The 12,027-nt window shown below is 47.9% G+C and overlaps 1 protein-coding gene across 1 annotated transcript in view; it reads right to left on the bottom strand.

Annotated features, from left to right (window-relative positions):
* Window positions 1-12,027, bottom strand: part of TECTA (tectorin alpha) — an 80,888-nt gene that overhangs the window by 30,230 nt on the left and 38,631 nt on the right. Inside the window, exon 11 of the mRNA XM_068989417.1 lies at window positions 4,665-5,226. Coding sequence (XP_068845518.1) covers window positions 4,665-5,226 — 562 coding nt within the window. The remainder of the gene's footprint in view (window positions 1-4,664; window positions 5,227-12,027) is intronic.

Here is a 12,027-nt window from a genome sequence, read left to right as displayed (position 1 = left end):
TGACCAAGAACTTTGAAGCAGCAAAATCTGCCTCTGAAAAAAGAGAAAATGATACTCAACGTTGGCTGATCAGGCACCAGACAGCCTTGTGTATGAGCCATCATCACATTTAATTCTCGCGAGGGCCCACTGAGGTTGGAAGATGCCTCCCCAGACCTGGTTCTACAGAGCTCTGCATCCTGTGTGGCACCCCGACGCTCCCCACCCCCCAGGGCTTCCTGGGCTGACCAGATAAGAGGAGCAGCACCCTACAGCCAGAGAGCACTGTCTCTGGAACCACCTTCCAATTTACCCAAGCCAATTTCTTGGGAAAGTCACTGAGTTACTCTGAGCTTTGGTTTCCTCCTCTAGAAAGTGCGACTATTAATATGGCAGAAACCAACACAATATTATAAAGTGATTATCCTCCAATTAAAAATAAATAAAATTTTAAAAATAGGGCGTACTTTACAGGGTTGCTGTAAAGTTATAGGAGTCAATGACTGAGGACTCAGCACTGAGAAGAGTGCCTGGCACATGGTCAGAGCTAAGTACCTGCAATGAATTTATTATTTTCTTCTCTTACTATATTCTCACCATCAAGTGCTCTAATTTAAGTTCTCCATTAAAGGACTGAAAGAATGACAGATGTAGCGGAAAGAATTTTAAGAAGGGGTCCACAACAAAGACAACTGGCCTCCCCTCCCCACCTAAGCCTATTTGTTCAACTTGGGTGAAGGAGTTTTCCATGCATTTTCAAAAAGGGTAATTCAGTAATAAATTATCCCATTGATAGAAACAGCCAATATTATTGATAACCAAGAGCATCCTTCTTTGTTACCAATCAAGCATATATTTAACGGGCAATTCTGGTTTAACCCCTTTTCTCCTGAAAAGCCCTTTTTCTCTCCCAGCATTCTCATTTCTCAACATGTGAGTGTTGAAGTGGATGAATTCTTAGTAGAAGAGAGGAGTGGGACATGCATGTGTGCTAAATTGCTCAGTCGTGTCCAACTCTTTGCAACACTATAGACTACAGCCCATCAGGCTCTTATGTCCGTGGGGATTCTCCAGGCAAGAATACTGGAGTGGGTTGCCCTGTCCTCCTCCAGGGGATCTTCCCGACCCAGGGATCAAACCCATGTCTCATGTCTCCTGCATTGGCAGGCACGTTCTTTACCGCTGGTGCCACCTGAGAAGCCCCAGGGAGGGAAACAGGGGGATGCTATTCCTGCCCTCAGTCTCAGAGGTTAACACCATGTCAGATTTGGTTGTTGCTTAGTTGCTAAGTTGTGTCCAACTCTTGGGACAGCATGGACTGTAGCCCACCATGCTCCTCTGTCCATAGGATTTCCCAGGTTGGAATACTAGCTGCCTCTTGAGACCTGCTACAGAGCAGTCCCTCTTTTCCTATAGCCATGCCGTTCCTGAGTTGCCATTTCCTTCTCCAGGGGATCTTCCAACCCGGGGATCAAACCCACATCTCCTGCATTGGCAGAAGAGTTCTTTACCACTGAGCCACCAGGCAAGCTCCAAACTTGGTTACAAACAATCATATTCAAGCCAGCCCGCGTTCACCGATCTTTCAGATTGAATGGCTGAGTTAAGACTCAGGCTCCAGCGGCTTTTCTCTGCTTCTGAAATTCAAAATGGAAAACTAAGTTGCCTCCAACTGTGTCCGCACACCCCCCATCTCCGCCCACACACCGTCTCTAAAGTGTAATTTTTTTTTTCTCTTATTTTAGCTTTTCTTTTTTGCCAGTCACCACCACCACCTCTTCAGGAGCTTTCTTTTAGATCTTGGCCCCTGTCCTGAAATGCCAAGGTGAGGGAAGGACTACCCCCACTGTGGAGAGGACAGCTGGCCTAGGCCTTGCTGGCAGGCAGTGGTCCAGGCAGGGGTGGGGCTCATGGTTAAGGGTGGGCAGGACAGACTCTGCTCTGACTTGTAAGGAGCTCCCTGTGACTATGTATAGAGGACGCCACCAATGTCTGGACAGATCTCTGAGCGGGGGAGAGGAAAGAATGCTGGTTGAGGGGACAGGAGGACAAGAAAAATAGTCTTCATAGCCTTTAGGAACGGTCTCCCTTTTCCAAACTGTTTCCCCATCCTGCACCAGTTTCAGCCCTATGGGTCCAAGCTCCCTAGAAGTAGGGGAACTTTCTCCTCAAAGGTAAGGCAATGAGCACGTGCTAACTTGCTTCTTTTCTTTCCAATGAGTGACAACATTTGATACCCATAATTTCAGGTGAGAGCTCCTGGTATTAGCCTCCTTTAAAACCAATTCTTCACTGCTCATTGCAGCTAGATGTAATGGATGTGGGCAGACACTACTCTCTGCCCCACATCCCGGCAACACCAGACAAAATGACGGCCACCACAGCATGGCTACAGGAAAAGAGGGACTGCTCTGTAGCAGGTCTCAAGAGGCAGCAGGCAGGGTCTCCTTCCTAAAACTCTCTCCCCATCCTGCACCATGTTTAGGCCCCTGGCTTCAGAGGCTGGTCTTCTGATTTAGGGGAAGGTAAGCTCTCTTGTGGGTTTCCCAGGTGGCACAGTGGTAAAGAATCTGCCTGCCAATGCAAGAGACACAAGTGACTTGGGTTCAATCCCTGGTCAGGAAGATACTCCAGAGGAGGAAATGGCAGCTACTCTAGTATTCTTGCCTGGGAACTTCCATGAACAGAGGAGCCTGGCGGGCTATGGTCTGTGGGGCTCACTAGGAGTCCGATACGACCGAGCAACTGAACGTGCTGACAAGGAAGCACTCTCGCCCCAGTGAGCTCACCTCAGTGAATCCAGAGTCGTTCTGGAGGTATATCCACAGCCTGACTTTTTTATAGGCGTACTTATTTTACTAAAGTCACCAGAGGCCCCTACTGGCATTGCTCCCTGTAACCCCTCACTTAGGGACTGAGCCTGGCTGACATGGCATCTTCTCTCTCCCCCTCCCCCCTTCCTCCAACCCTCCCCTCCTAATCTACATGAATCTAATTATCTGGAATGTAAATGAACTGTGTGAGCATTAAACGACAATACTGTTTTCGGTTTTTCATCCAAATCTCCCTTTACCAGGAAGAAAAGGGATTTTATTTTCCAGGACCCCTGCTGTATCACTTATTTGGAGCTCTTTGCATTCAGCATCCATTTGTAGCCTTTCTCATACAGTTAGGCCTAAAAGAAATTTGCTGTAGCTAATGAGATTGAGATGGGAAAACAGACCCAGGCAGTTTGGCCAAAGACCAATAGCAGTTTCTCTTCCCCATTTTTTCCTATTGTGATGTGCTAAATGCAGACAAATTATTCCACTATGTAGTGTATGGGCTGAGAGCAGGAGCTTTGAGGCTGGAAGGTCAAACCCTGACTTTGCCACTGAGATTGTAGGACCTTAGGCAGGTTACTTAACTCCTCTGAGTCTCAGTTTCTCCCTGACTAATTGGGTGATTGAGCAGATAATGTTGATAAAGTGTTTAACACTGGACTTGGCTCAAAGCAAGCCAGGAATGTAACAACAATACCACTTAACATGCATGGAGTGTGCTAGGCTTTCAATTATCTAATTTGATCCTCCTGACGTTTCTGTAGCATAAAGAGTGCAGGCAGCAGCATTATCAGAGAGTGGGCGGGGGGGCGGGGGGGGATGGTTACAAATGACCAGGGGAGGAAAAGTGAAATGCTTCAAGGTCACAACCATCCTTACAGACAGAGCAAGGCAAGAATCCAGGCGCTCTATTTCTTTTGCTTTTTTCTCTTTTTTCATTGACATATAATCAATGTGAAATATTAATGTTAATCTCAGGTGTATCTAATTCTTTTTCCAATGTTTTTAACATTCTGCTATATTTCATCAGTGCAAAAACTGACACACGACATGCATGCGTGCTAAATCGCTTCAGTCGCGTCTGACTCTTTGTGACCTATGACACGTAGCCTGCCAGGCGCCTCTGTCCATGGGACTCTCCAGGCAAGAATACTGGAGTGGGTTTTGCTCTCCTCCAGGGGATCTTCCTGATCCAGGGATTGAACCTGTGTCCCTTACATGTCCTGCATTGGTAGAGCAGGTTCTTTACCACTAGTGCCCCTGATAAATGACATATATGAGTCAAATAGAAAAACATGCTAAGCGAAAGCATATAAATTATCAGTACAGTGATGAGTCAGTGAGGTTCTGGAACAATGAACTAAGCAACCTACTATCTCATTCTCCCCCCATTTGTCTTTTGTTAGAATCCTACTGTGTCCTTGCTGAGCCCAAATGCCATGTGGGCTGCTCTCTGCTTTATGTACATGTTGATTCATCTTCAGAGGAATATAAAGGAAGTAAGTGGTATTAACCCCATTTTATAGATAAGAAGACAGAGGTTCTTGGAGGTTTGAGCTCTTGCTTCAGATAGCAAACTCAATTCCAAAGGGTATATCTCCTTACCTCCCAAAAGTGCATATCCTGAGACATCCCTGGTGGTCCAGTGGTTAAGACTCCATGCTTCCACTGCTAGGGGCCTAGGTTCAATTGCTGGGTCAGGGAACTAAGATCCTGAATGCCATGCGGCACGGCCAAGAAAACCCCACCAAAACCAGAGTGCATGTCCTGAAATGGCCCCACTGGATTTGCTCTGACTCCTACTGGGTGACTGGCCCGCCCACACCAATCAAAATGAAAGGAGAGCCCACAGGAAGGACTCACAGCAGGACGTGTAGTTCCTCCAGCCAGTCACCGCAATCCCCTGGGTCTGGCAGGTGCTGGCATAGTTCTGCAGCCAGCTGCAGGCGGTCTGCACAGCACCCCCATCAATGCAAGAGTCGAAGAGGCAGTTCTTGTAGAAGAAAGTGGGGTTGACCTTGCTGTGGCACTTGGTGAAGCCTGCATTCTGGTTGGGGATCAGGCTGCAGAGCTGCTGCACTTTGGAGAAAGCTTCCACCTTGGCACAGGATGGGCAGCGGTCACCACAGCCAATCTGGCAGAAGGTGTCCCTCTTCACCCAGCTCTGTCCAAACTCATTGACGCTGGAGGCCAGCAGACCCATGGGCATCTCCAGGTCATCATCGGGGTTGCCGTTGTAGCGGCCACAGAGGCCATAGGTGCTGTTCTGCATGCTCCGAGGGACTGTGACGGACAGGAAGGTCTTCCAGTCATAGACCACCTTTAGCCCAAAGTCAGTTTCCACCACCACGTGGAAACCAAAAGAAAAGATGTTTATCTTCCCTTGTCCCAATTTCAGGGGCAGATAGAGCCGTTCATTGTTGACCTGCAAGAGGAAGTGGGTTGGCATAGACAAATCCAGGTGACCCAGACATTCCCCCTACCCCCACCCACCACTGCTGTTTTAATGATTAGTCTCTGAGAGGCAGCCCCAGAGGGGGGTGGAAGCAGGTTGAATCCAATCTTTGCATTTAGTGTCGTTTCTGTCACTCAACTGTTATTATTAGGATTTGAACAGACTTAAATGACTATCCTTTGTACATTAATACACCTATTTATTTCAGTGCCTTCTGTTTATAGTGTTATTTCCCCCAGGAGTTCAAATTGTTTTCTCCAAGGTAATGAGAGGGTAATAAGAATTCAATTAAAGTTTAGACTAAAATATCCAAACCTAGAACTCTTATGTTGCTATTTCCAGCTCTTCCGTGGATTTATCTTAGACAAGCCTCCATTTATTAAACCCTTCAGGATCTTCTTTTTCCTGAAGAATGACTTGCCTTTGCTGGTCCCTCTGCCAAGGATGCTATTCTTTACCCGTCAACATCCTTCTCATCCCCCAGACCCTGCTCAAATGCCAGCTCTTCTATAAGGCAAGATTTTTGGAGCCGGTGGTCAGAATGAATCACTCCCTCATCTGGGCAACCAGAACAAGTTATTTATACTTCTCTCCTGTTCTTCTGCACCTTTGGCCAAGATCAGGCACGCATACCTGCTACTGAAGCGCATATGACATCAGCCTCATATTACAGCTGGTTGTCTACACCTCTGTCTCATCTACAGGATTAGGAGGGACTACTCTTTATCGATCTATGCATCCAACTCCCCCTCGTTCCCTGCTGGGCGCCCACCACAATGCCTCACGTGGAGAGGGTACTTGAGACATGTTTCCTCCTGCATATTTTAAGTTGAGAAAACAAGGAAATCCCTGAGCTTCAAACTCCAGAACGGTACGGCCCTTGCACCATTTTGATTCAGATCAGTCAAATCCTGCAGCTTGTGGCTGGGTGAGTGCATGCTGGAAAACAGAGACTGTTGTGAGGGCTAAGAGAGAGCTGATCTTCCTGGTGGAGGAGAAGGTGGCTGCCCTTTGGAGTGGTCTGAGGTTGCTCTCTGACCGGAACTACCTCCCTTTCTGATGTCCTTACTCTCTTTCTCATCTGACACTCCCACCCCCAGCCCAACCACCTTAATTCAGACTCTGATCACCTTCCACCTTGACTCTTAAACACACCCATTACTCCTCTCCCTGCCCTGGTCCTCCGTTCTCCTTCATTCACTCTTCACTGCCTCTCCAATATTTTTTTAACGCAATTAATACTTAAAACCCTCTCTGCAGTGTGAATGAAATGGGGGATATGGTTAACACATCAGACAGGGCTCTCCAGGAGCTGGCCCCTGCCTCTCAGGCCCAACCCACTCATTTCCTGCACCCCAGCCATACCCAGCACTTCACTGCCCCCCAAACGGACTGAGTTGCACCACTCCACATGCCACCCCCCTTGCTGTGAGCGTGATGGTGCTTTCTGGGCCCCTTCGGGGGACCCATCCTCAGCAGTTGTGAATGTGGGCTAGTGATAACTCACAGTTGGTCTTGGCCACAGGGGAGCCACCTGGCCCAGGAGGTTAAACCTCCTATTCCAGCCCCCACCTCACCCTAAGGGCAGCCGTTGGCCAATGCCTGGCCAACACAGGGGACCGATTCTGTATGCGGGTCACACACCAGAGTTTCCGGTGACTGAAACTGGTGTCCAGCTTAGACCACATCCTCTCTGAGCTCCCTGCTCCTGGTGTACCCCTCATTTTCAGGCACCACTTTCTCAGACTCTGCCTCTAGGCGATCAAACCTGAGACAGCACTGATGCTCCTCCCCCATCCCCCCATTCTCTGGGGGCAATAGTCACCCTTCAAATTTCAACTCAGCTATCTGCTTGTCTGTGAACATTTGTCCAGGCAGGATTCACTCACTCATCCAGTAGCCATCAGTCTGGCACTACTGTGCACCAGCCACCGTGCTGAATGCTAGGATAAAGCACAAGGCTCTCTCCCTAGGAGCTCACAGGCATGTGGCCAAGACAAGTACATAAGCAGGTCTGATTGCCTGATAAAAGTTAACAGTAGAGATAAACAGACGCACAGGAACCAGACTCAGCATGGGAACAGAATCAAGGATACCTGCAGAAGGTGGTGCCCACACCCAGCTCTGAATGGGGAGTAGTGCTGGCCAGTCAAGATAAGTTAAGAGTTTGGGATTAAAATATACACATACTAGATAACTAGTTAGGATCTACTGTTTAGCACAGGGAACTCAGCTCAATACTCTGTAATGGCCTATATGGGAAACGAATCTACAAAAGAGTGGATATACATACATGTATAACTGAGACACTTTGCTGTACACCTGAAGCTAACACAACATTGTAAATCAACTATACCCCAATAAAAATTTTTAAAAATACACACTACTATATATAAAATAGATAACCAACAAGGATCTACTTGTATCAGAGAATTATACTAAATATTCTATAATATACAGAATAACCATACTCATTCTATCATGGAAGAGAATGTAAGAAATATATATGTGTGTGTGTATATCTATATACATATGTATGTATAACTGAATCACTTCACTATATACCTAGAACTAACACAACATTATAAGTCAACTATACTTCAATAAAAATTAAAACCAGAACAAAACAACAAGAAAGAAGGAATGAGAGCGAAGAAAAGGGAATCCCAAGGAGAGAGCATAGCCCAAGTCAAGGCCCAGAGGAGAGAAGCAACCTCATAAACATGAGGAATTACAGCAATTTAATGGTGCTGGAGCACACAATGTGACCTCGGGGATGATGGGAGATGAAGATGGAGCGATGGGAGGTTCCTGGACCACGGAGGGCCACGTATGTAATGTCCCATGAGATCAAGCTTGAAAGAGACTCATTCATTTCGCAACAAAAAGTCACTAGTGATCTTAGTAAAAGAACTTCAGTAGCATGATGAAACCAGAGGTTAGACTGGAGAAGTTAAACAGCAGACAGGGGATATGGAAGCAAAGATGACTCCAGGAGTTTGGTAAGAAAAGGGAGAAGAGGGATTAGATAGGAGAGGGATTGGGTTGAACTGGGGTCAAGGTTTGTCTTAGAATAAATATGTCTATGGGTCGAAGAGAAGGACCTAAGACACAGGAGGGGGAGGAGATGACAGATGGGCAAGGGCCTGGGAAGGCAAGATAGAGATGGTGCAGGTGGGTAGTGGCCGTGGAGGGGGAAGAGATGCCTCATTCTCTGGAACAAGGAGAGGAGGTGAAGATGACGTGGTGATGGGTCATTTCAGTGACAGGGTGGAGGAGGGAAGTGGAGGAGGGAGATCACATCTGGTAGGCACAATTCTCTCAATAAGAAGGCCTGGAGCTCAGGTGACATAGGTTCCATGTAGATCCATAACACAGGTGCTCAAGGTCACCAGGAGACACGGAGGCCGAAGGGCCTCCCACCAGCCTTGACAACACACACGAATAAACGAAAGGCTGTGTGCCAAATGGCTCACGTGCGCTGGCTGGCATTTCTCCACGTTCTCTGTTCCTGGCTATGGGCGTCAAGCAGGAGGCGACACCGTGCGGAGGTCTTGTACCTGGATTACAGCTGAGAGGCTTCGAGAACCCGGGCAAGCAAGGCCTCAACATAAACAGGCCGGCTTGGCTTCTCCCATCTCTGAAGCCCTGTGAATGCCACCTCCATCCCTCCATCCCTGCCCTGTCTGTCCTTGCGAGTGAGAATGGAGGGAAGGTGGGAGGCCGAGGAAGGAAGGGGTCAGTAAGGAAGTGGTGCCTGATGGATGGAGGAGGCGGGCAAGGAGGAGGAAGAGGAGGGCACGGGGGTCAGTGTGGGGCTATTTGTTTCTCATCTGAGTATCGGAAATAAGGCCACAAACTTGCTTTTCAGTGGAGAGCTTTCCTTTAAACAGCTGGCTTGGACCTGCTGCTGCCTCTTCAGCTTCTCTGAGGTCCCCTCACACCCCCCACCTTGCCGCCCCTCTGGTTCTCCACGGACGATTCCTGGTCCTCCTTCTGGGCCTGGCCAATGGACACCTTCAGGGCTCAGCTCTGGGTCATCTCTTCCAGAAAGCCTTCCTTCTCCACCCCCAGGTAGCTCAGGCAACCTGTTCTCTCATGACACCCACCTTCCCACCCACACATCATATTTTTCTGGGATTTCACATCCTGTTAAAGTTACCTGCAAACACGTCTGTCTCTCCTACCAGACCCTGAGTTCCCTTAGTACAGGAGCCCTGTTTGACTCATGTTTCTACCCTCAGGGTTTGGCACAAGACAGACATCAATACAAGCCCGTCAAACACAGCTGAGCCAGAGTGATGTTCAAAGGTCCTCTCTTCTCTGCTGCCCACAGGATGAGCAGTCAGTGATAAAGACACTGGCTGTGAGGGTCCTGAAAGCCTTCCCCTCGGCCTGGACCACTCAGGACCTGGCCGTGTTGAGCCTGGGCGAGACGGAGGACAGGGGCCGTCTCTGGAGCTCAGGCTGTGGACGGCTGACGCTCGGGCTGTGAGATGCCCAGGAGAGGCTCCCCTCTCCTGCTCACCCCACACCCTGCCTGGTACACACAGCATGTTTATTTCTAGTTTTCCTCAGCTTAGTGGATTTCCCCATATCCTCAGTACTGCAGGGAAAGAGAGTCACAGAGGGACCTGGCGTGCCGAGGAGTCCCTTCCAGGTCACCTCTGGTTTTGTGTGCACCAGCAGTGACCCGGCTCTGTTGCTGTGTTTTGCCCGGCGCTTGACTGTGTGCTGTCATTATGATGGCTGTTATTCTTCTCAGGGAGAGAGGGTGACTAATAATAACATCATGGGAAAAACAAATGCAAATCATTGAACAAGCAGATCCTGTAGTGCATGTTAATAATTCAAAGTAAATGCTAAATCTATTCCCCAGGCCCCCGAAGGAAAGAACCTTCAAGCATCCTGAACCTGGTCTTCCTGTCAGAGATTGGAAAGCTATATACTCTATTCCCAGCTTGGGCATCTTAGGACATCTGGGGACAAAGAAAGGCAGGCCGTGGAAAGTGTCCCCTCATGCCGTTAATCAATTCCTCCTTGCTGCCCATGACTCTCTAATTATTCCCTGTTGTAGACCGAGTTGTGTCCCCCCAAAAGATACACTGAAGTCTTAACCCCAGGACATGTGAACATGGTCTTGCTCGGAAATAGGGTCTTTGCAGATCTTAATCAAGTTAAGATCAGATCACGCTGTGAAAGGGTGGGTGGACCCTAAATCCAATGACGAATGGTCTTAAAAGGAGAGAGATCTGGCGCAGGGGGAGGAAGGTCATGAAAAGATGGAGGCAGAGACTGGAGGTATGAGGCCCCAAGGCAAGGGTCACCTACAACCACCAGAAGCCGGGAGAAAGCCTGGAATAGATGCTTCCCTAGGACCCCCGAGGGACCATGGCCCTGCCAACACCTTGATTTCAGACTTCTGGCCTCCAGAGCTGTAAGAGGGCAAGTTTCTGCTGTTTTAGGCCATCTGGTCTATGATGCTTTGTGATAGGAGCCCTAAGAACTAACATACTCTCCCCTCTCCATCTCTTTCTGAGAAGAAGAGACCAGCAGTGTGGTTCTCATGGCACTTGACTTTTTAGCCACGAGTGCATCTCAAGAGACATGTGCCTGGAAGGTAGGCTGACCCAAAGAGAGGGAAACACCCAGTGAGAGTGGGGAATCAGCCTCTGGGGAGGAGGGAGGGAGAGCAGGAAAAAGAACAAGTGTTCATGAGGATATGGTGTCCATATGCGAAGGTAACTGGGTCAGAAAACATAGGTAACCTCAGATGTCTACTTAACTAAACCTCGAGAGTGTGTAATGCAAGGCAGAAAATACAATTTCATAGTACACTGGATGAGACAGGGCTTACGAACAGATTGCATTTTAAAAGAAGAGAGCAATCTGAAAAGTAGAAAGGCGGAAGAGCGTTAAATGTCACAGAGAGAAGGAGTGACATCAAAGTTTATAAATCTCAGGGTAGAAAAATATCAGAGGAGGAGCAAAGCACAAATAGGGTGCCGCCACACGGACAAAATGATTGATGTCTTTGTTTTAACACAATTGATGAAAGTGAAGGAGAGAAGTTATTGTAATGAGTGACTTTGACTATCCAGACATCTGTTGGAAAACTTATGTGGCTAAAAGCAAGGCACCTGATATATTCCTAACTTGTCCGGGTGGTAATGCAATCTTCCCAATTGCTGACGAAGTGACCAGCGGCAAAATGAAAGTCGTAGGAACCTTGGAAGAAAGGGCTTGCTATGTCATCTGTTTCCTTTATTTGACAAACGTTTTGAGTGTCATGGCACGAGGTATATTCATTTAACATAAAGATGGATTAGGTGTGGTTCCCACCCTCAAGAGGCCCACAATGAGTATTGAGTGCGCCAGACACAAACATCATGGAAAAATGCACTATGATTAATGCCTTCAATGACTGAGGGACCAACTGTTAGAAGGAAACACATAGGGAAACAGTAGGGGGTTTGGGTGAAATATCCAAGAAAGAGAAGAGGAATGCCCGTAGTGAGACTTTCATCTTAGGTGCTAAAAAGGCACGTTTTCCAGTAAACGTGAAAGAGAAGACAGTTTAAGAAGCAGATGGCTGGTGAGAGCCTATTGTAAAGCACAGGGGGAAAAAAAAGGTACAATCTGTTTTTAGGACACATATTAAGTTAACCTTAAGAATGCATTCCGATATACAGAGGGTACACACAAATATGGGCTTCCCTGGTGGCTCAGTGGTAAAGCATCTGCCTGCCAATGCAGGAGACTTGAGTTTGA

Source organism: Capricornis sumatraensis, chromosome 16 (assembly GCF_032405125.1).
Source record: "Capricornis sumatraensis isolate serow.1 chromosome 16, serow.2, whole genome shotgun sequence".
NCBI lineage: Eukaryota > Metazoa > Chordata > Mammalia > Artiodactyla > Bovidae > Capricornis > Capricornis sumatraensis.
This window is presented reverse-complemented; position numbering and strand designations above follow the sequence as displayed.